Source organism: Vulpes vulpes, chromosome 1, assembly GCF_048418805.1.
Source record: "Vulpes vulpes isolate BD-2025 chromosome 1, VulVul3, whole genome shotgun sequence".
Lineage (NCBI taxonomy): Eukaryota > Metazoa > Chordata > Mammalia > Carnivora > Canidae > Vulpes > Vulpes vulpes.
This window is the reverse complement of record NC_132780.1, coordinates 83319374-83344976: the sequence shown is the minus strand read 5'-3', so window position 1 is coordinate 83344976 and position 25603 is coordinate 83319374. Positions and strand designations below refer to the sequence as shown.

At 33.4% G+C, this 25603-nt stretch overlaps 1 protein-coding gene across 4 annotated transcripts in view; it reads left to right on the top strand.

The window, feature by feature from the left end:
• STXBP5 (syntaxin binding protein 5) overlaps nt 1-25603 on the top strand; it is a 165408-nt gene that overhangs the window by 73606 nt on the left and 66199 nt on the right. For all 4 annotated transcript variants that reach the window (XM_025997974.2, XM_025997976.2, XM_025997975.2 and 1 more), the window contains exons 9-11: nt 3134-3212; nt 23032-23186; nt 24294-24366. In XM_025997974.2, coding sequence (XP_025853759.1) covers nt 3134-3212; nt 23032-23186; nt 24294-24366 — 307 coding nt within the window. The remainder of the gene's footprint in view (nt 1-3133; nt 3213-23031; nt 23187-24293; nt 24367-25603) is intronic.

Sequence of the window (25603 nt, the reverse complement as noted above, 5' to 3'; positions counted from 1 at the left end):
TTTAAATATATATATATTTAAACATATATATAAACATATATTGTATTAATATATTATATATAATATGTATGTATATATTAATACACACCTATAAACAGAGGTTTTGCCATTGTTTTGCATGAAATGGAATTAATCTTTTTTGTATGTTTTCTTAATCCACTCTACTTGAGGGGATTCCCTTCATGTCATCAGGTATAGCTCTAATTCCTTCATTTTAATGGTAGTATAATAGCCAATTGTTTGTTTCCCAGTTTTTCACAAAATGTTCAGCCATTTCAAAATAACAGGCATGTACTTTATCTTCAGTTCTTGATCCCTACTAGTTATTCTGTCATTGCCATCTTATACATTATTTGATAGGCATTGGTCCTTTAGTTTCTATGAAATAAATGCATAGTAGTAGAATTGCTCTTCCTAAGAATTAGAGTTTTAAGTATTTTTGTTTATAATTAATGTTCTGAGACTGCCTTCCAAAGAGACTGTATCCTTTGCACATTTCTTTCAGCCATGTGTGAGTACCTCTTTTACAGTGTTCCTGCCAGCTGCCCCTTTTACTTTCTGTATTTTACTTTTTTTTTTTTTTAACTTCTTCATTGCTGAAGGTTTCATAGTTGACCAGAGAGGAACTTTCTTCTTAGGTATTTTCTGGGCATGCACACAACTTTGCACATGTGTGCAACCCTATAGTCCTGGAATATGTTCAGTTTTTCAGGGTTTTTTTTTTTTTTTTTAATTCTTGCCCAGACTCTTATATTCACCTGATACCACAGCCCTCCCAGCTATGATACTGCCATCAGGTTGCTATTTTTTTCTATGACACCCTGGAAGTGTAAGGCCTTTTATCTCTGAGCTGATATCCGTGTCCAATGAAATTGCCACAACACCTTGGGAATAGAGGTTTCCAGAAGCTGCAAGTTGGGACAAAATATTCATTGTGGCCTAGGGAAGCTGTTTGTTTGTTTTTTTGTTTGTAAGATTTTATTTATTCATGAGAGACACACAGAGGCAGAGACATAGGCAGAGGGAGACACAGGCTACCTGTGGGGAGCCTGATGTGGAACTCCATCCCAGGCCCAGGATCACAACCTGAGCCAAAGGCAGACACTCAACCACTGAGCCACCGAGGCGCCCCACGGGAAGCTGGTGTTAACGGAACTGCAAAAAGAAAAAAAATCTCAGATCTCTGTTGACTAATACTAATGTATTTTCACATCTGCCTAGACACCTAACTGGGGAATGACGAGGATGGGCATAACCCTCATCAAAATATCCTGGTCCCCCCATCTTACCAAGCTTCAGTCATTTCCTTTGGGTAGATAATGTTCCACTTGTTTTGTGACTTCAATTTATCTTCAGAGTTCTCAAGTAGTTAACTTTAGTTGTTTTACTACTATATCAATTTTTGTGAGAGAGCAAGTTGAGGTCCTTACTTTGTCATTCTGGAAGTCTATTCCTTTCCTAAATTCCTTAGCTATTCATAGTTAGTGAGTCCACCACGTGAGCACTAAGGTTGTTTTCTGCAAATCCAAGAAGAGCTGTTAGAATTCTAATTACATTAAATTTGTGAGTTAATCTTAGAAGAATTGACATTTAGGATTTTAAATCTTCTTAACTTGAAATTTAAGATTGATGAAGACTTGATTATTTAAATTTATATTTCTGTGCAGTTTTTTTTCCCAAAAATTTTATCTATTCATGAGAGAGAGAGAGAGGCAGAGACGCAGAGAGAGAAGCAGGCTCCCCGCAAGGAGCCCAGTGTGGGACTCATTTCCGGACCCCAGGATCATGCCCTGAGCCAAAGGCAGGCGCTCAACCGCTGAGCCACCCAGGCATCCCTTCTGTGCAGTTTTAAAAAATTTCTAAGAATTCAATCATAAGTGACTCTAGGAAAGATGTTTGCAACATATGATAGATACTGTATTAATGACCTTTGAATATAAAATGTATTTTTAAATGTAAATGAGATAATATACAAGATAGGTGAAGGGCATAAGCCATTTTTAAAAGAAGATATATAGATGACCACAAAGTTTAAGAATGGTCAATTAAAACAGTACAGCATCATTAAAATTAAATACCCTTTCCACTTAACAACAACAACAACAAAAGTAGCATATTTAGGAAGAATGTGTCAAACTATGGTCTTAACACAGCTGATGGAAGTATGAATTGGTACAACCTGTTTGGATTACAATTTGACCCAGATATCCCTTTTCCTAAGAATTAGTACTAAAGATAAATCATTAATTTATTTACTTATTAAATAGTTACTTAGTACCCACTGATATGTCAAACAATGTTTGTCACCAGGGATGACAAACAGAAAGCATATATACACTTAAAAAACTTTGCAGTATGGAGTTTACATTCTTATTGGTGAGGTAGGCAACAAACAATAACATTTAAATAAAAGTTTATTAGAATGAGTGAGCTGTATCATGGTGGGGGAGAAGCTGAGAAGGAAGTATTGGGATAGGGCATGCGTTTGGGATCTCCAGGAATAATGTATTAATGTTAAGAATGATTAATTTTTAAAAATAAAGATATGTTTTATTTTCTTTATATTTTTCTGAGTTTCTACGATGAACATGCAGAAATAGCAAAAATCAAACTTATTTTAAATAATAAAATTCTTTGGCTGTATGAGTTTCTGACGTTTTATAGAGGTTGGTTTATCAGTCTTTTTGGACATTACAATGGGTAGGTTTTATTTAGGAGAATAAATATAAATGAAGTTATTAACATAGGGTTTAACTTTGCAACCTATCACACTTGGGTGAAAAATATTATTTAGATTTGTTTTTCTCAAATCTAGCTATTTTAAAACTTCATTTAGAACACTGAAATGAATGCTTATCTGCAGTTAAGAACATTCGGAAGGCTGTCAGTTTCTTTTACAAGAATTTTGTCACATAAAGATCATTACTATTACTCATTTACTTTTCAGCACTGAATTTCAAACAGATTTACTTATTTTCAATATTTTGTTATTAAATACTTCTTTCAAAATCATTTAAAAATGTTTCATGGTGGATTTTATTATATTTTACTTTCATTTTTTATATAAACTATCAATGTGAGAATTTAGAGTAACTTAGAATTTTAGAATTTAATGCAGGAAAATATATTTTAGGAAAACAGTTAAAGGATGGGAAGAAGCCAGAACCATGCAAACCTATCCTCAAGGTGGAGTTCAAAACGACTAGATCTGGGTAAGATTTTACTTCATTGCCAATATTCATTGTATATAAGTACTCAAATAGCACTGTAGGCAATTTTGTCACTATGTTGTAAAGTCTACTTTAGAATGGTCTAGCCCAGTCTTAAATTTTATGCATTCTTTATTTAATGAAATAACTAAAAGTGGTAAATTAAGGATAAAGTACTTCTTTGTATTCTCTGTCTTTAATAGTTTTGTAATGTATCTTGGAAGGTTTGAATAATCTTTCTTGTCAAATGTTATACATTCTGTTAGATTAGTCTTCAGTAACAGTGGTGTTTATTCACTACTGTAAATTGTGGGATAAGTGGTGAAAAAAGTTTTTAAAACAAACTATTTATGTTAGAGGTGTTAATTATGAAAGTCAGATGTATTCTTCAAAAATTAAATCTCATAAGAATATTTGGCAATTATAAAAATATATACAGCTTAATATTGAAGTTTATCAGTTATATTTTATATTTTTTATATGTACCAAATATTTAAAACCATAACAAAGGAAAAATTGTAAATGTTTTTGAAAATGCCGCGTTTCATTAACCCCTAAAAGAAGCATTTTATCTGTGCTCTGGTTCTCTGGGAAAACTGTGTGGTTTTATTTACTATAGCTGTGTAAGAGAGTGAATTTATGTAGTATGGATAGTGCATCGGTTCTTGGATTGTGGTCCTTGAGCCAGCAGCATTAACTAAGAACTTACTAGAAATGCAAATTCTTGGACTCCACCCGGGACCTTCTGAATCAGACACTCTGTGGCTAGAGCCAACCACTCTGTGTTTTACTTAGATCCACAGGAGTTTCTGATGCATGGAAGTTTAGGACCACTGATAACATGTTTTTTATATCAATTGATGACTACTGGTTGTTATAACTGGCCCACTTCCCTTTTAAATTTGCCCTTGTTCTAAACATATTCATTTTAGCTGTATTCTCATTTGAGAAAAGACAGTAGGAGTAGGTTGAAGAATCATTAAGATTGCTACTATTTGTCCTTGATCCTCATTAGCCTTCTGGGATTCAAAAGATATACTGTTCAGACAAGCAGTTGAATGAACTTCAAAAGGAATGGCATCTGTTTAATTGACTGTGGCTCCCTCACTCTGTAACCTTTGGCATAGAGTTATTTGAGGTCTTTGTGCTTCACTTTCCTCAGTTATGACATGAATATGAGAATAGGTTAGAAGGTTGCTGTGATGATTTAAGTGAAACAGTCATGTATTGAAAACATTTTACAGAGTGCCTGGTACATAATAAACTTTCTATACATAGTTCCTCTTACTGTTTCCAGGAAACTTCCTACTACCAATTGATTTTTCTTTTACCATAATTTGTTGCATGGCAAAGGAATGTAAGTAGGAAAAGTAATAATTGCAAAAAAAAAAAAAAAAAAAAAAAAAACCTTGGGGGGAAACTGGAAAAAAACCTTGTGTTTCTGGTTTATAATACAGCATCAAAGGAATTGTCCAAACATTTAAATTAACAGTGTTTACTGTCTTCTGAATTACCAGTTCATTTTAACAAATACTGATTGGCAACAACGGTGGAGGTCCAGGGAAGATCTTTTTTCTCTCTCTCTCTCTCTCTCTCTCTCTCTGTTCCTGTTTTCAATTCTTATGAATGGTAACATTTATGTTTTCAGTTTCTTCAGGATGGTGGCAATATTTTTTCTTTCATAAGATCAGACATGAGAAAAAAAAAAGTCTAGCTCTTTTGCATGCGTTTGTAAATACCTTTAAATAGATCGATAGGATCACTATCTGAGAACAATTTTCACTGCTTTCCAATTTCTTTTCTTTTTTTTTTTACCTGGGAGAGGAAATTCAGTAAAGTAAAAGGTTCTCTTTTTCACCATGGTCTCTTTCCTTGAGATAGTTCCCTAGAATTCCAGTGTGTAGCCAACCTTGAGAACTACTGCAACCCCCATTCTGCCTATAATCACTTTCAGTTAGAGAAGCTAGTCAGTTCTCACCTTTTCCTGTTTCTAGCAAGTGTCATGGGCAGGTGCCAACTAAAGGGATTCAGGTTGGTAATAGGTAACGTTGGCAAACTGCCAGATTTTATTAGATGAGCCTGCCTTCCCTCCTCAAGATATTCTGCATTTTCTTTTTTTACCTAGAAATTATTCTAGGCAGAGACTCCCTTTCATCCTTTATAGCTTAGCAATAATATCATAGCTTTGAGGATATTTTGGCCATGTTTTCTAGATTGGGTCCCCAGTAATATAGTCTCAAAGCATGTTATATATTTCCCTTCTAGAATTTGTACTTGTCATTAATAATGAAATTGTTTGTTGATTGCGTGCCTTCCCCTTTAGATACTAGCTCAGTGAAAGCATGAGACATACCTGTCTCATTTCTAATTGTCCTAGCATAGTGTTACTTAATATATGGGAAACAGGCTGGTGTTTAGAAAAGTGCAGCCATGAAGAATTAGCAGTTATAGGTTAATAATAACATAAAATTTAACTCTGATGGAAAGGTACACTCGGACAAAAATATGGAATCAAGATATTGTGCCTAAATTTTATTTTCTAGTAACATAAAAGCATATATTACACTGAGAGAGACCAGATTTTTCCCTTATATAGTGAACAATGACAGTATAATTAACATAGCATTTAAATAGCACTTTTATTAAAGATAGGGGACTATTCTTTATATGGCCAGTTTTTAATAAAAAGTCAAAAGTTAAATGTTAAGTCAATTCTTTGAAGTTGTTTTTTTGAAAAAATTCGTGTGACCCAGGTGTGAAGTGCTCCAACGAATGGTGGTTGAGAAAATGATTAAGAGTCAACCCCTCCCCCCCCCCCCCCCCAAAAAAGAGAGTGAACTCCAGAGCCAGCCAATCTGGGGCTAATCCCTCCTCAACTGCCTGCTCGTTGTGCCATCTTGGACAAATCAACAAGCTTTCTGTGTTGTTTCTACCTTAGAGATTGTTATGAAGATTAAGCAAATATAAGAAGCACTTAGAACATACTCTTTCTTCCATTTTTCTCACATATCACTTGTCTCAAAACAGCATTTAATAACCCCTGACAAATATCTAAACTGCAGTTATTCTCTGATTTTCCTTTCACAGAGCAGATGTACAAAGTGCAACGTTGACGAAATTATAATAACTATGGAACTTCACTAATACTCTTCCCTGGATTGAGAGTTCTCTTATTCTGAGAAACATTATGATTTAGTGCAGTATTTATTTGACACACAACGTTACATTAATTTTGGTTGTACAACATAGTGATTCAACAACTCTTTGCTTTATGCTGTGCTCACCTCAGGTGTAGCTACCATCTGTCACTATACAGTGCTATCACAGTACCAATGACTGTAGTCCACATGCAGTACCTTTCATCCCTGTGCCTTACTTATTCCATAACTGGAAACCTGTATTGCCCACTCCCCTTCGCTCATTTTGCCTATTCCCTCACCCTCTGATTTTTTTGTTTTTAGATACTAAATGTGATCTATAAATGAGTTTTGAAAATACTCTTGTTGGTTGTGACATCAATTTTTAACATATAGACTAGAATAAGAAAGAGTGCACTGCACATTTTAAGGTTAAGTACTGGTTTATGAAACTTGTTCATTTGTATGTACTTACATTTCTGCATACCGTACCATGAAATAAAATATACTTCTTACTATGAGTCAGGATCATCATATTTGAGAGCCCCCAATTTAGTGGAAATAACTGAGGCTTTGGATTTTCAGACTTAGGTTCAAATCCCATTCTGCCATTCAGACAACTGTGTTGTCTTTGGCAAATTGCATAACATCATTGAAAATCTGTCCTTAACTCAGTGAAATAGGGGTAGCAGTTACCACTTAATAAAATAGTTGTAAAGACCTGAAAGAAAAATATAACGTGTCTAGCACGTGGTAGATGTTTGGTAAATTGTAGTTCCTTCTTTCCTCCACTGCTACATTTTTCATTTTGCTATTAGACTGCATAAGAAGTTACAGGCAGGGCCAAATTTTCAACAAGAATCAACTTGGGATAGAGTCATGTTTTCAAACAGGTATTCACTTGAACTCCTTAGAGTTTTACACTACAGAGCACTGGAAGTTAGTATCTTTTTTTGTTTTTATTTAAAGATTTTATTCATTTGAGAGAAAGAGAACACATGAGTAGGGGAAGAGGCAGAGGGAAAGGGAGAGACCTCAAGCAGACCCTATGCTGAGCCAGTCTTGATTCCATAACCTTGAGATCATGATCTGAGCCAAAAACAGAAGCAAGACACTCAACTGACTGAGCCACCCAAGCACCTTGTAAGGTAGCATCTTTTAAGAAATGGACTACCATTCAAGAAATTACCGATTTGCGGGGAGCATCTCTGGGAACCTAAAAGTGACTATTATCACAATTAAAAATGGCAGTTTAGTCACATTTGGGAACCATGTCTAATATTAATTTATTCCCTTTTCTTCTTCTACTTTTTTTTTTAAGATTTCATTTATTTATTCATGAGAGACACAGAGAGAGAGAGAGGCAGAGGGAGAAGTGGGGCACCATATTGGGGGCCTGATGTGGGACTTGATCCCAGGACCCTGAGATCATGACCTGAGCCAAAGGCAGACACTCAACCACTGAGCCACCCAGGTGCCCGTACTCCTTTTCCTTATAACACATACTATGACAAACCATTTGTGTATAGGCCCAGAAAGTAAATATTTCAGGCTTTGCAAGCAGCATAGATTTTAATTGGCAGCTACCCAACTCTGCTATTATTACCCAAAAGCAGCCATAGACAACTCATAAATGAAAAAAAATGCAGCTGTGTTCTAATAAAACTTTATTTATAGACACTGAAATTTGAATATCCTTTAATTTCCTGTATCATGAAATATTTTGTGTATTTTTTTCCAACTGTTTAAAAATATAAAAGTCATTTTTAGTTTTCAGGCCATACAGGCAAAAATAGGAAGTGGGCCATAGTTTGCTTATCCCCCTCGATAAGCACACATGTACGTGAACATAATAATATATTTAAGTTTATCTGTGAGCAAAAGTTGCTCTCTGCCCCCAGCCCCATGATGCCTAAATTTGTTTTTAGTAGATGATTTAATTTCATATGTGCACTAAAAGCTATAGGTGGATTTCCTATAAAAGAATATGAAAAAAAAACATCTGGGAGCTTATGGCTCAGTCAGTTAAGCATCTGACTCTTGATTTTGGCTCAGGTCATGACCTCAGGGTAGTGAGAATGAGCTCCATCTTGGTCTTTGTGCGGGGTGATTCTCTCCCCCACTCCACCCCAGCACTGCTGGCACAAGCACGTGTACACTCACTCACTCTCTCTCTCAAAAAAAAAAATTTTTTTTTTAAAACAGGCTGTAATAAAAACTCAGGCTGCATTTGTGATATTCTGGTTCTGAAAATGTCTAAAAGTCTATTTCAGTAACACTCACAAACTTGGTATCACTGAGTTTCCCCCACTGCTGCTAGAAGTGTATCCAGCCTAATTCTCTGAAGCCCAAAAACACACACCCTTGTGCAAAAAGATTTTTTTCTCAGAACACAGGTTTGTTCTTGTATATTTTTTCCTTCTGCTATAGATTTTTCTTAAGTAACTATCTGTGTAATAACCTATAATGACACCCTGTGTTTACTGTGTACCAGACACTGTTCTAAGTGCTTTAAACATAGTAACTTAATCTTAGCAACCACTATGTGAGGCAGATATTATTATTACCTTTGTCTTATAGATGAGGAAACTAAAACGGAGAGGTTGAATAACTTGCCCAAAGTCATACAAGTCATATACAAGTTGTAAACTGAAGATCCGGATTTAATTCTGTACTCTTAACCACTGTATTTCCTTTTTAATGAAACCTGCTCTCTGCTCACATTAACCACCAATCTCCAAGATCATATTCATACCTACAGATCTCCCAGCAGCAATTGCTTTGCTAAACTACCCAATAAAACTGTGATGAAGAAACTTCACCTTCAGTTCAGTCACAATATGTTTACCACTGAGAACAATGTTTTAGAATATAGTCTTTACATCAGTATGTACATTTGTATTGTCCTCTTCTCTCATGCATGGAGCATCTTCTTTTTATTTTCTTGCCACCAATGTATTAGAGTAGGCAAATGTTCCATATTCATTCTCTCTCCAACCCCAATTCATGATAAGCCATAGCAACCAGAAGAGAGCCTCATTCAGATAACATGCTACTTTCAGAGACAAAAGTAGTTCCCGTTTTTATTGTCTTAACAATTCTTATATCCTTACTTGAGATAAAACTAGCTTCTTGTCTTTTGAGTTCAAGACTTTTAGATGGCTTGGCTTCCAAGCACCAAGAAGAAAAAAAGCTAGGTGGACATCTATTATAAGCCAGGTATTCTGCTATGCAATTTGAATGCATTGCCTCCCATAATTTTCACAACACTATGAAATAGGTACTTTTATCATCTCCATTTAGGGATGTAAATAGTAAGTCTTAGTTTAAGTTAACTTGCCCTACGAAGTAGCAGAGCTGGAATTTGAGCTCAAGTTGACTCTGGAGATGGAGCATTTACCAGTACACCAAACACACTCACAGTTAGGATGAATTAGGATATAATCGTCCTAATGATTCACAAGTCACTAAGTTTGCCAAGAACTGTTTTTTTTTTTTTTTGAGGATTTTTTTTTTAAGTAATCTCTACACCAAGCTTGAGGCTCAAGCTCACAACCCTGAGATTAAGAGTTGCATGTTCTCCCAACTGAGCCAGCCAGGTGCCCCTGATTTCCTCTCTTAAACTTGCTAATTTATCAGATCATCTTCATAAATTTAACATTAAATCATACTCAATACAAGTAATTATATTAATGTGAACCAAGAGGAGATTTTGTCTGTGCCTCTTTAATAGGTTGAATAACGTAATGTGAGTAGCCCAGAGGACTAGAGAGCTTCTTAGATAACTTCTAGTCTACAAATTCTAATTTTATGAGGTCTAGGTTTAGGTTTTATGGTATCCCTTTGTGGCCATGGCACTTGATCTTAACACTGTCTAGGAAAAATCCGTAAGTGGATTTATAATTAATTGTGTCTAATGAGAGACGACATCTTTGAGTCCAGAGACTCTTAAATTTCATATGCCTCATCAGATAACGTTTCCTGTTCTCATGTTAACCTTTCCCATGTTGGTGAGAAAGTTTCGATCTTAAGTTCGCTAATTCTCATTTTATCACTCTCTTCAGAGGCATTCTTATGACCCACCGGATTTTTATCTGTATTGTCCTCAGTCTGTCAAAACAAGAACACTTTCTCTCAGTTTTAATCTCCAAACCTCCTACCTACCTAGAATAACTCAGTATTCACTTTCTTAATTTTAAGATAACATTTGACTTACAGTCCCTTAACACTATAATGATAGAATCCCACATAGCTAGACAACAAAGACTACAAGATTGATGGCTCTATCTTCTGACATTAGAATACCTCATTTAGCAGCTATATGAAGATTGGGTTTTATCTGTGGCTTGCATTAATTTAAAGTGCTAAGATTCTTCTATTTTTAAGTTTTTCCCTAAATTAATTCTTAACTCCTTATTAAATTCAAACTGATATCACTAATTAAGTCTGCTGATAAATCCATTTTATATCACTCGCAAGTTTTACTTGTTAACTTTGTATGATAGTAAACATGTATTAATCCCTTGAAGTATATTTAACCAGTGGAAGTTGCCAAAATGAAGGTGAAGTGCCTTGAGTATAAGAAAAAGGAGGACATTCAGAATAGTTTCTTGACAGTTCATTACCCTTTACAGCTAAGGTGCCTAGCACTGGTATTTTTTCATGAAAAACACCAAAATGAAGAGGTAGAAAAAGGAAGACCAGTAGATTTTGAAAGGGCAAAGAAAAAAACAAACATAAAAACAAGATACTCCCAGGATGCATCATGGAAATGTTTGTAGGAGAGAGTAAGCATTGTTTGCTGCTATAGAAAGATTGGTTAGAATGATAACAATGATTAGAAGATACAGTTAAGGGGGAATGATTTGCAAGAGTTTTATTAGCATTGTTTCAAACATGAGCCAGGTTGTAGGGACATTAAAAGAAGGAAAAAAGAAATGGGTGGATTAACAGAAAATACTGGTTTAGAAGATGTGTTAATGTTTTCAGCAGTAGATATAAGTAGCATTTAAATCTCATCAGGAAGAGGGAGACATAGTTTTGTTTTTACTTTTAACTTGGGGAATACCTCCATATGACAAATGGCAGAAAAGAATGAACTGTTGGAATAGGATATACACTGAAAATGAAAAGGAAATAATTTAGGAAGAAAGTTTTAGAGTGAATTTCTCATGATGAATTCAAAGTAGAGTTGGAGAAGATAATTTTCTTTTTTAAATACTAAAAGTATTGTGATATGATTATATGATCCAGATTCTTCCAGAAAAATTTTTGGCTATGGAACCAAAAGTCTTAGGATAGGTAAGTTTTGCGTTTGGAAATGGAACACCGAAATCAGTAAAGTAGAAGATGAGTAAAAAGTGAAATAGTAGAGGGGGGAGTGCTGGCCAAAGGAAGGAGTGAAGCTGAAGGAATCAAATGATGAAAGATAAGACTATTTTGGCCCCTCCTGTTGGAACCAGCACAGTTAAGCACTTGGTAAATGCTTGCTGAATGGATGAATCATAATTATATTCTAAATTTGTGTAGTGATTTTTGAGTGGCCTAGGAAGCAGAAAATCCTTTAGCATTAGATATATTTTATATTACATTATAATACTGAAAGTATAATGACAGGGAAATGACATTAAAAATTGGCAAACTATTTCCATGGGATTTCATCGGAAAAATGCAGTTTCTTAAAAAAGTATGGTTAATCACAATTGTTATATTTCATTTCTTTTAAGATTTAATTTTTACATAACTTCTATACTGAACATGGAGCTCCAGCTCACAACTCCGAGATCAAGAGTCACATGATCTTCCAACTGAGCCATCCAGGCACCCCTTTTAATTTCGTGTTTAACCACTGCTATTTTAAAGTATTTTTGGAAGTACCTAGGTTTTTTATTTTTAAATTAGAACATTAAAGTCTTCACAAAAGAAACATATTACCTGTAATTTCTATTCTAAAACAATTTTTTTTCTTTTGTTGATTTTCCTTCAGTCTTTTTTCAGATACATATCCAATTTCACCTAGTTATATTCTTAGAGCATATTCAGTCTGGTGGTGTTTTTTTTTTTTTTTTTCTATTTAACATATCTAAAGTATTACTCGTTTCTATCAGATTTTTTTTAAATAATCTTATAGGCTGTGTACTTAGACATTCCTCCCTTTTGCTGAACATTTAGTTTTTTGATATTGAGATTTTTCATATTACAGATAAAAATATAGTAGTGAACAGATTCTCTTTTTTGACATTATAGATAATTCAACAGAAGATAGAAGATTTTTTACTATTGTGCTATTTTTAAAGATTTTATTTATTTGAGAGAGAGAGAGAGAGCACAAGCAAAGGGAGAAGCAGACTCCCTGCTGAGCAGGGGGCCCAATGTGCAGGACCCCGGGACCATGATCTGAGTTGAAGACAGATGCTTAAACAACTGAGCCACTCAGGCACCCCTATTGTAGTATTGCTTTACAATAAATTTTCAGTGATGAAATTTTGAGGATAAAAGATTTTTATGAATCTTGACAAGTTCCCACATTGCTTCTTGAAAATATCTGTGTATACTTTAAAGAATGGAGTATAAACTATAACAATTTCATCAGTCTCATCGATGGGAGATGTTTTTGTTTTATTAATTACCTACCTTAAAAGTAAGTACTTTGGCTTTGGAATCATCTTAAATTTTGTAACCACAATGCAAACTCCTAAATGACTACTGGAATAAAGAAAAGGCAATCTGCTTGGATAATAGGGACTGAAGTTAAATTTGTTTCCATTTGCATATAAAATGGTGTTTTATAAAAATTTTATGATTCAGTTTTTTGCAAGCAGCCATCCAGCTGAGCTTTTATGTTTTAGCAGGGACCAAAATTATTTATATCCTTGTCCATGACCCTGTATCTAGAAACTGATGAATTTAACAAAGTTGGTATAATAATGGTTGATACTCACTTGGTAACAGTTCTTCCATTTCTGAAGTCCTAAAATAGAATTTAAAACCTTATAGTTTTTTTTAAATCTAATCGTTTTTGATGTGTATTATTTATAAAAAGGCAGAGCTTTATTTCAAACCTAATGTTTCCAATGTTGCTTATTTGTTAAAGCTATTCAGATATCCCTTTCTTACACTGCCTCTAATTTATTACTCCTGCTTTTTCTACTGCTGAAATTCAATCTGAGCTTTCCTATAGTTTCTTCTTTTAGAGCCATCCCTTCTTTACCATCTTAATTGGTTCTCTGTTGCATCCTTAAAGCTTTATGGTTTTGTCCAAACTAATATAAGGCTCGTTTTCCATCGTTATTCATCCTAGTCTACTTTTTTTCCATTATTAAAATGCATTCACTTGTGATTTGTACATGGACTGAATATCTTAGTGATAGTTCACTAATTGTTCTAATACTAGGCTGCTTATAATATATTGGTACCAGCTTATATGCTTTAGGTTATGTTGTTCTAAGGACAGGGATCAAATCTATGTAAGACCTTGTCCGCAATAAATGATTTTGAAAACTGCGCAATGTTCTTTCATAGATAAGCTTTGAAATCATACTTTAACACTGTGAACTTTATTGTAGTTCATTTAATCACAATTTCCACATGACAAAGTCTGCATTGAAGATTTTAGATTTCTTTTTGAAAAAAAAAATGTGTAATTGTTACATAAATTCTTTCATTTTATTGTTACTAGGGGAGAAAAAGTAGTGGACTAATAAAAATTACTGTGGGGTCCTATAAATCTCATGCACCCTAACCAACCTGAATTGTGAAACTATAATACATCAAAACCCCAAAGCATAATTTTTTCTGGAATTTGTACAGTTAGGCTAGGTCTACTAAATTCTGTACCTTTATCTCATTGACTTATCATGTTGATTTATGTTTATTTTGCTTTCTTTTTTTTATTTTGCTTTCTATTTTTTATTTTGCTTTATTTTTTAGAATGAATGCTTTGCCCTGGAAAGCACAGGTAGAAAAGAGTTGTGTTTCCATAGACATGACAACTTCATCATAATAATTTTGTTATGACTATCAGCCTTTATTTGATTACAAGAGAGTATTATAATTCTTCTAAAGTTATTAAGATTCATGAAATGTTCAGTTTATAGGGACACGTAAGCAGATTTCTGCCTTCAAGGTTGGGAAGGTGTCTGAGATTTTTTTTTTTTTCCTTTTCCTAATTGAGGACTGTAGAATTCATAGATTTTTTTTTCTGCCCTTATCTCCAAATTGAGTTTTGTCAGCCACTCATTTACATGAGATTTTTGGATGTTATGTAGTATGTTATTGCTAAATAACCCCTAAGTTTTTATATGATTGAAGAAGACATTAAAGTTTGGCTGGTAATGAAGAAAGATCATAAGGACTTTGATAAATCTGCATCACTGTATTAATAGTCAAGAGATCATAATTTAGAGAAGAATGGCACTAATAGAATCCCTATTAATTTAAGCTTATTATTATTATTACCTTTATTATAACACCCTTTATCATATAATCTCTTAATTTTAACCAATTAAACTTTTTAATTAAAATGAAAACCTGTCATTGCAATTTTCTTTTGTGTGGGCTTCCTTTTTATGTTTATAGTAACAGTCCAAAAACTGGTCTGAGGACCCCTTTACAGTCTTAGTTATCGAGAATCCCAAAGATCTTTTGCTTATGTGGATTTTACCTGTTGATATTTACCATACTAGAAATAAAGTTTAGAATTTAAAAAATGCTTATTAGTTCATTTAAAAATAACCCTTTGCATATTAACATAAATAAAACATTTTTAAATAACTGTTTCTAAAAATATACTGGAATTGTTTATTTTGGAAATTTCCTTCAAGTTTGGTATAATAGACTACAGCTAGAGTCTCAGATCTGCTTCTGTAGTCAGTCTTTTGCAATGTTCTTTTAATTGAGACATACGAAGAAAATCCAGCTTTACACAGATACTATAGTTCGATTTTTAAAATAATGGTAAATATTCCTTGGTATTACACCAAAACTTGACAAGTGATAGATTCTTAAACATTAGTTGTAGTGTGAGATCTGAATCCCTTATCAGTAAATTTTTTGTACTCTGTTTCATGAAAATCCTTTGGTCTATCAGCACTTGCAGTGACTCACTCTTACATACTTTTGTAACATCATGATACTAGTAAATTGGGAAATATTGATTGAGTCATTCATATCTTCTAGTATTGACGCATTTCATTATATATTAAGTGCTGATATCACCACTGATCTCATGAGGAAAGTCTATTTACGTATCAGGAAACTGAAATTCAGCATGGCATATAGAAGTTCCCAGACTCTTGATTTTTACTTGAAAGTCCAGATTTTATCATTGTAAACAATATCAGTTGTTTTTTTCTTAAAATAACATTCACTTCATTCATTTTTGAGAAGACGATTGTCAATTACCCAAGCCTAAATTATAGTTAGTCATCCTATCAGCAAAAATGATAGATGACCTATATCACAACTCAGACAACTACACACATGTTTTTCTGAAAGTAACTATCCAATTCAGTGTACAGAAGTATTTTGTGTATCTTTCTTATTTTCCTAATAGAACATTAAAAAGGCATAGTAAGGTTCAAGATTTAAAATTAGTCATTTTACTGCTTCATCAAAGACATTTTGAAAAAGAAGGGGAAAAATCCTTTTAATGTGTGGCAATGAGGAATAAAATGAGTAAGTCTAGTTTGGTGCCATTGTTTTGATTCATGCTGAGATGCCAGGAGTTTAGTCCACCTACTATTACTTTTGTGCCATCAGTGCAAATATCAACACAGTGAAAAGGCAAATAGTGTCTTAGTATCATAGTGAAAATGGTTTTACCTGTGATCTTTTGAAAAGGGTGGGTCCTGGGAACCGCAAGAAGTTCACAGACCACACTCTGATATCACTGTTGTATACTTCATGGCTATTTATGAAAATGTTTGGAGATTCCACATTTTTGATAACTAAGAGGATATATATTAAGTTTAATTACTATAACAGGTTTCATAAAAATTATATCAATAAAATATAAAATTAAAATCAACATTATGCAAATATACAAATCCACTCTACTAAAGCTGTATCATTGTTAAATTGGTCATTAAGTGAACAGAAAGTTTTCTAAATATGTTTCTTTATTTTTTTTTTCCCCAAACTTCTTTTTATCTGTATTAGCAAAGGAGAGTATAAGGGCTAGTCACTAGTGACATGGCTTGGAGATGGCTATTCTAGTTCTCAGGGTCCTCTTAAAATTGGCAAAGGTCCAGATATGAACTATAAAGACACCTGAAATATCATCATCATGATGCTAGTAGAGTAGTAGTCACTTTCTAACAATGTATTTTGTACCAGGCACTGTAATAAGCAATACATATATCATGTCACTTAATCTTTACAGTAACTCTGTGAGGTGTGTATTCCAGAAGAGAAAACTGAGGCTCAGATAATTAAAATTAAAGTTAAGTTATTCAGTCCTAATAGGCACAAAGTAAGAGAGCTAGGATCTGGACATAGATAACTTCTTCCAAAGTTTGAGTTATGACCCATTATGCTTCTCTGTATTCACTTCATTATCATAATGACTTATTGTTAGCTACCTTGTTATTTCCTATTTACTCAAAAAGGTCTCTGGTGTAAACGAACTAGAAATGGTAGAAAGGGAGGTGGGGGGGGGGATGACTGGGTGACGGGCACTGAGCGGGACACTTGATGGGATGAGCACTGGGTGTTATTCTATATGTTAGCAAATTGAACACCAATCAAAAATAAATTTATTTAAAAAAAGGTCCCTGGTGAAAACTTTTCGTAACTAAGCAGTAATTCTCTTATCAAATATTTGTTTTCGAGATCCACCTCTCTACTGAGACATGCCCAGTTAAAGAGTTCCATGGTTTTTGATTTAACTTCAGAGTGTGCAGGAGTATGGGGCCTTGCAGTGAGGCCTTCAAGGACATCCTCACATTTCTCCCTGATAATGATAGGGTAGGTTAAGCAGTATCCTGAGAAAGCTCAACTTTTTGTTTTCTAGACTACTACTAGTCAAAGTATGATGCATGGATGGATCCAGTCCGCTAATTCTCTGAGACAAAATACATGCAGAAATCAAAAGTGAAAGTATGGAAACTTGAGTATCATTTGACATTACTATAACATCTGTGCACACATTTAGTTGTTTTTCTTACAAAACACAGATTTTCCATGAATTGAAAAATTTCAAAAGTAGTTTGAAACTACCATAGATAGTTTGAGAAGCATTGTTTGAAACTATAGCATTGTATGTTTAGAAAAATGCTTTTAATTCATCTCCCTATATTTTATTTTCTTTTTTGCCTCTCAGCCCTTAAAATTTTGTTTTTGAAACCCTTGTTTTTTATTATTCTATTTTGGTTTGATAGCTCAAAAAACTTAGTAGAACTAAGAATTCATTATTACTTTTTGAGTGTGCTTCACAATTTGTCTTCCATTCGAACCATGTGTGCAAATGAACTTCTTATAATGGACACATACTGGGCAAAATCTAAGCTTTTAACTTTTTATATGAGAAGTTAACAATTTGACACCAAATATGAGATCATGGTTGCATAGATTTCTGTTGGACTATTCAAATTATATAATCATAATTTACTTTTGGAATTTGAATTGAGGATCTTAGAAGTTTGATTATAGGGTCTCATAAAAATCATATGTTCATTCAATAAAAAGTTAAGCACTAGGGAGTGCCTCAGTGGCTCAGTCCGTTAAATAGCTGACTCTTGATTTCAGCTCAGGTCATGATCTCAGGGTAGTGTGAGATTGACCCCTGCGTCAGCGCTGGGTGTGGAGCCTACTTAAAATATTCCCTCTCCCTCTGCTCCTCATCCCCTCTACACCAAAAAAAGCTGAGCACTGAGGTTAGAGTGGTAAAGATATTTATTAGCTTTTAAGAGTTAAGGTATGATTCTGCTCACCAAATATATAGTTGTGTTTCCTTTAAAATTGAATGGCATATCTCCATTTGAAAAAAGTTGGAAAATTTGATAACATATGTAAATCAATGACGTGTGAGACAATTTGGGGCTTAAATTCCAATTTTAGAAATACAGAGAAGTAGTGAATAATACAAGTGGCAGTACTAATTATGCAGAAAGAGTATCAGAATAGGACAATAGTTATATTTCAGACTTTAGACAATATTTATTACCAAATCTGGCCAAATATTACCAAATTCTACAGCATTTCTGATTTTAATTCCTAGTACTAGTGACCATCTGAGCAGTAAGTGTAGTAATATTTAAATGTATTTGATAAATACTTTTTGGGATATCTAGCTATGGCCTGAGAATGCACAGGTAAATTATACATTCTGTGTCCTGAAGGAGCTTACAATACAAAGGGAAACTAGATAAACATAATGGCGATTCAGTATGGTAAATGCTGAGAAGAGGTAGGCACAGGGATGCTTTAGAACATAGGGAGGGAATCTAGTACAGTCAGGGTGGATGGATCAGGGAAAGTTTTTCTGAGGAGATGATAATTGGACTGAGTTTTAAAATTTTAAAGTCAAACAAAATGAGAGGAAGTATATCTCAGGCAATAAACAATGTGTGCAAATACTATTATAATAATTTCAGCTACAGTTTATTAGGGTCAGAACTAAAGTCATTATGGGGATGAAATGGACAAGACAGGTTCTTAAGATCCTAATAGAGGAAACAGGAAGCATTTTATAGGATTTGGAGTTGGGTCATCTCTTACCACATATTGCTTTACTCAGTGTGTTGTGGCTCCACTGGCCATTTAGTTCCTCAGATATATCAAACTCATTCCTGACTTGGGGTCTTTACAGTTGTTATTCCTGCTGCCTAGAATGTATATTCCTTTCTCCTCAACCCCAAGCTGTTTAAATAACTGGTTGCTCATCATTCTAGCTCTGCTCATATGTCATTACTTCAAGGATCTTTTCTGACCATCTTACAGTAACTGCTCTATCACCTCCCTTGCACCCAGGTCACCACTCCACCTTGTCTTATTCTCTTTGTAACACTTGTTCCTATGTGCTTGTCCATGTAGACTAGACATGAGAGCACTGTTTTATTTTCAGGAATACAGGTGCTCAAAATAAATTTGAAAATTTGAATGAATGGGTAATGTTATAGAACTGAGTGGAACAAATTGCTTATAAAAATGGCTTTTTGGGTAGAAGTGCCTTCCTTAAGTTAAAAGTGCTTCATATGAAACAACTGGAGCCAAACCATTTATCAAGGCCAGCCCGGGGAAATTAGTCAGAAGGACAAAGGAGTTACTTTCAAGTGTCTACCCTCTTAAAAATTTCAATCAGATTTTAAAAGGTCCAGAGGCACTTGGATGGCTCATTTGGTTAAGCATCTGACTCTTGACTTCAACACAGGTCATGATCTCAGGGTAATGAGATCCAGCCCCACATTGGGCTCCATGCTGGAGCCTGCTTCTCTTTTCCTTTCTCTCTGCCCATCCCTGCATGCACACGTGCATGGTGCTTGCTTTCATTCGTAGGTAGGTAGGTAGGTAGGTAGGTATATAGATAGATAAAATGTCCAGATACCTTTCTAATGTGGATATCTTCACAAAATGACAGTCTTGAGGAACATCCAATATCATTGAAAGAAATTCTACTGAAATTCTACTTAAAGTTACAGGATAAAAATTATATTACTTCCAGGCCTTATTATAACATCAAAAAAGATAAAATTGTGTTTAAAAACAATAAGATTATCTACCTCCATAATTCATACACTACCTAGAAATAATCTAGACTTCGAGAATTTTTTATGTAATTCTAAATACCAGTAAAACAACTTATATAATTTTGACTATCTAGTATTAAAATATTTTATCATTGTATTTATGACTACTTGTAAAATAATCATCTCATTAATATCTACTCTTCAAAGTTTCATTCTTTATAATGAAAAAATATCTGTTGGGTAATTAAATATATGCATATATATGCATATCTATATGTATTTACTGCTAGATTTAGGGAACTTTGAAAATTATGTAAAATACCTTGGTATTTCTTTGAAACTGTTTCTTACTCATATTTTTATTCATATATTTTTATCACTTTTTCATCATATATTTTTTCACTTTTAACAGTAGAAAAGAAGTGTAGGCAACTTACAAGACCAGTGGATACACACCTAGTTGCCTTTTGAAGATAAATCTACCTGATTGCCATGGTGTTATTAAATACCATAGTAAGAATTTATCTAATAAATGAGTGACTTACCTGGCAAACCTACCTGGTATTTCCATGGAAATTTTATTCTGTAGTGAAGTTCAGCATCTCCCTCTTCCTGGTTCTTACATTAATAATGTTTTTTTTTTTTTAAGTTGGCTATGTGTAAAAACATTGATCAGACTATTTTTAAATATTACATATAAAATACATGTGGCCTGGGCTTCCCACTCTGTAAAAGATGAAGTTGGATTCTTCATCCTTCTTCCTAGTATTTTGTATTCAGTTATGTGCTATATTTCAAAGTACACGAGAGGAAATGTATCCTCTTTATTCATTATATGTGATAAGAAGGAAAGAAAATTAAATATGCTTTCCTAGCTACAGCCATAATAATAATACTATACAAAGAGACTGAAATCTGTTACTTCCAGGCCTTATTATAACATCAAAAAAGATAAAATTGTGTTTAAAAACAATAAGATTATCTACCTCCATAATTCATACACTACCTAGAAATAATCTAGACTATACAAAGAGCGTAAATCTGTTTGGGAATTGTAAGCTTTGATTACTGTTGCTTAGGTGGAAAAATAAGATTACCCAAATCAGTTTAGTGGCAAGAAATTTAAATGATAGTAAGTTAGAGGGTGGTAGTGTCACATACGCTTCTATTCATTCATTCGTTTACTTATTCTATTAATTCATTACATTATGGATATAGCAATGAACAAAATGAACAAATCTTGCCCTCAAGGAGCTTGCATTTTCATGAGAAAACCAATAAACAAATAAATAAGTTTTAATGCTATGAAAAAAATAAAATAGGGACACATGAGAGTATAGTTTTAAATAAAATAGACATATATACATGTTATTTTATGTACTTAAATAGGTAAAATGTTTAAGTATTGAACAGTTGAGTTATTTGACTTAATATATTTCTTTATAAATTATACACTTGTACGACTAGTCTAAGTAAATTTTAGTGGAGTTTATTCTAGAGTGTAAGATAAAAATAAATATAATTTAGACATTCTAATGTTACTTTCCACATGTCAAAAGAAGGGAAACTTTCATAATGGATAATAATTGCAATTTGATGATCATAGTAATAATAATAGGTAAATCTTACCAAAGGTGTATTATGTGCTAGACATTGACCCCAGTGCTTTCTGTATATTAATTCAACAATTGTCTGAGGGTAGATACATGTCATTCAATCTCCATTTTATAGATGCAAAAGTTAGGCACAGAGAGGTTAAGCAGCTTGTCTAGTATCATCACACAGAAAGGAAAACCAGAGCTGAAATTTAATTTAAATTCAGATAGCTTAGTTCCCAAACTAGCACTTTTTTTAGAAGTAACAAAATATTGCTTTGATCTTATTGTTTCATTATTCACAGCCTTTTAACAACAAACAAGCTCTAAGTTAAATATAAAAATTAGCATTTTTTGTAAAATAATAGTAAATAGGAACTAGTGTTTGTAACAATTACATATTATTACATACCGTTTATATCAGATGTGGAGGAAGAAGATGGATCTACTGACCTTAAAGTGAGCATTTGGAAACTACCTAAAAAATCATAAATGAAGAGATTTAAGAAAATCTTACATCAGACTTTTAACATCATTTATTTAATGTATCATAAACAACTTCTCCTCCCCCAGCAAATAGTGAGACACATAGCAGACCAAAAGCTAATTCCTTAGAATGCAAAGAACTCTTATCAATAAAACAATTAGAAAAGGATTACTAATATAATGAAAACTGAACAAAAAACTTGAATAATCAAGACAAAGATGAATACAGGCCAAAATATATAAAGAGATACTTTGTCTTTTGCACATTTAAGAAATACAGTTTTAAAAAGTGGGTCTAGGTAAATCTCACTAAGTAGTGGTTAATAGAGTTGTAGAGTTAATTAGATCTAAGTGGCAAGCCCTCAGCTGCTAGATGTACATGGGAGCTTTGGTTTAAGAGCATACCAGCCAAAATTCCAGAAGTAAGCCCTACAGAAAATGATTTTTAGTGACTGTTTTCTCAAGAGTGATTCATAGCTAGTACATTTCTGACATCAGTGAGAAGTTAATTTGTTACATACAGTTAATGCCTCAGGCCATTAGCATTCTCTCTTAGACCTTCTGTTGAGAAGGCCTGGTTATTAGGATTGGAAATAAAGGCAGTTCATCCAAGATACTTGACCTATAGTAACCCAGAGAGAATTTTTTGACAGTTGTATAAAGAAGATAAAGGAAAAAATTATAGAAACCAAGGGGAGGTATGAAAGAGTTGAATATAGTCAGTGTTCATTCTTATTGTATGGTAATTTTAATGAATTCACTTGGGTCTCACGTAGTGCAATTTTAAAAAGTCACATATGAATATTCAATTAAATCATGCATTAAAATGTGTTAGAATTTTTCATTTCACTAAATAAAAAATTTATGATATGGCAAGAAAATATGCTTTTATAATCCTGCCTATGTATTTTATTTCCAGGGAACCTTTTATTATTTTATCAGGAGGTTTGTCCTATGATACTGTAGGAAGAAGACCCTGCTTAACAGTTATGCATGGGAAAAGTACTGCTGTGCTGGAAATGGACTATTCAATTGTCGATTTTCTAACGCTGTGTGAAACACCATACCCAAATGGTAATAAGCTTTGCATCTTTAAAACTCATTCTCTATAGATATCTGCTATTCAGAACAAAGACCTATAGGTTTTCTAAATAGTTTCCTTATCTAGTATGCTGTAATTCTTCTGGGAGAGAGATGCTGTCTTTATAACTTCACAAGTTTTATTTCAGAAGTTAATAAGCTTTATCTGTTTAGTATGACATAGTAGTAGTCTTTAGTGCCTCTTAAGGATAAACGAAACAGTTTTTTTAGAATTCTATAAAATACTAGTGTATTAGTCAAGGTTCTCCAGAGAAACAGAACCAATAAAGTATAGAGAGAGCAAGAAAGAAAGAATGAATTTATTTTAAGAAATTGTTTCATATAGTTGTGGAGGCTAATAAGTCAGCTTCATTATGAAAGATAGCAGGCTGAAAATTCAGGAAAGAGCTGTTGTCTTGAGGCAGAATGCCTTCTTTTTTAGAACCTATCTTTGCTCTTCAGGCCTTCAGCTGATTGAAGCCCACCCACATTATATCTGATATTGATTTAAATGTTAATCACATCTGAAGAATACCTTCACAGCAACATCTGGATTGGTGTTTAACCAAACAACTAGACATCAAAGCAAGGATAAGCTGACACATAAAATTAACCATCACAACTATCATATATTCTTTCAAAAGGAATTTAAATCTGGATATGTTTTACTTCATTTGAAATAAATTGAGATGTAAATCTGTAATGCATTTTATAGTTAAATAGGTGCATATAAAATAAAGAAATTAGTATAGTAGTATTCAAGTTCCTATGAGATACAATAGTAAGAATTATTCTTATGGGTGTTGTAATTTAAATTTTGGGTTTGTTGCCCATGCCCTGTTTTGGATTTTGTAATACCATAGAAGTTACTGTGAACTTCTTGTCTTATTCATCTTTACAAAACTGAAATAATTTTTTCTGAGTTATTACATAGATTTATCTCATTTAAAACAAAGTAGTCTTAAGTTATATAAAATAGATGAGAATGTTACATACTTGAGAGAATGGAATAAAATTAAAAACAAGCAAATATTTATTACCTAATTTGATGTCTTCTTGCATATTTAAAACTATTGTTCATGCATTGTTTTCCTATTCCAGATTTTCAGGAACCATACGCTGTGGTGGTTCTTCTGGAAAAAGATTTAGTACTTATAGACCTTGCTCAAAATGGGTAAGAAATAAAATTTTGTGAGAGATTATTTTAGGATGTGATTAAAAAGACTCTTTTTAGTATAGGATTGGCTATTTCTCTTTGAAAACACTACATTTATACCCATAATATTGACCTTTTTTTACAATTCCAGGTACACATTTCTGATTACCTGTCAGATTTCTCTAATATGTTGTTCATATAGAATTTCCATTTTTTAAGCAAAATTTGTTGAAATTTTGAAATTTCATGATTCAACCTAATACTTGGGCACCTTGGAGACAAAAACAAAATGCACAAAACCAAAATTAATCCCATCACATTTTACCTCCATATAATAAGCTGTGGTCTCTCCAGCCCTGTGCACTCTTCGTGGCACTGTTATGAATACATTGTCAGAGTAACTTTACACTCAGTACCAAGATTGCCATTCTCCTCTTTTGAGAGTCTTATACTCTACTGATGGAGCCAACCAAGTGCCCTGTTAGTCTCCTCTTTAAACCACTGTGGTCTCTACTGCTTTGATTTGAAAGCACCTTCCCAGCCTACTACTCTTCATAGTAGGAACTTAAGATACCTTTCCAACCTGATTTTTCACTATCTTACTACAGGTGCCTTATTCCCTAGAAAAACTGAACTGTGATCAGTGTCTTTTCTTTAGTGTCTTTTCTTACAGGTTCCCAACAGCTGCAAGGAGATTTTATATATATGTGTATATATACACATCTGTCTTATCTGTAAATTGCCTCCATAGCTCCTTTGCAACTTTTTGTGGTATTTGTCATGTTCTGCTTTTTCTAACATAGATGATAGTGTTTACTTATAAATTCTATGAAAGATATTACATTATTTATTTGTATCTCCTGAGAGATAATCATTAAACATTAAATTGAGTTTACGCATTCAGGATTTCAGTATTTCTCAACAAGGAGATATTTTGCTTCCCCTAGCCCCAGATACTTGACAAAGTCTATATAAATATCTTTTGTAGATGCTACTGGCATCTAGTGGTAGAGGATATGGATGCTGCTAAACATCCACAGTACACAGGGGAGAGTCCTTATAATAAAGAATTATCTGATCCAAAATGTGAATAGTACCAGGATTGGGAAACCCTGAAGAATAAGTGAACAATATTATTTAACTTGATTTTAAGGCATTCCTAGGTTCACATCAACTTAGTATGTGCTACTTGTAATTAATTATTAATTGGGTATTTTTTTCCTTTTAAAAAGTTGCAGGACCATAAGTGGATCAA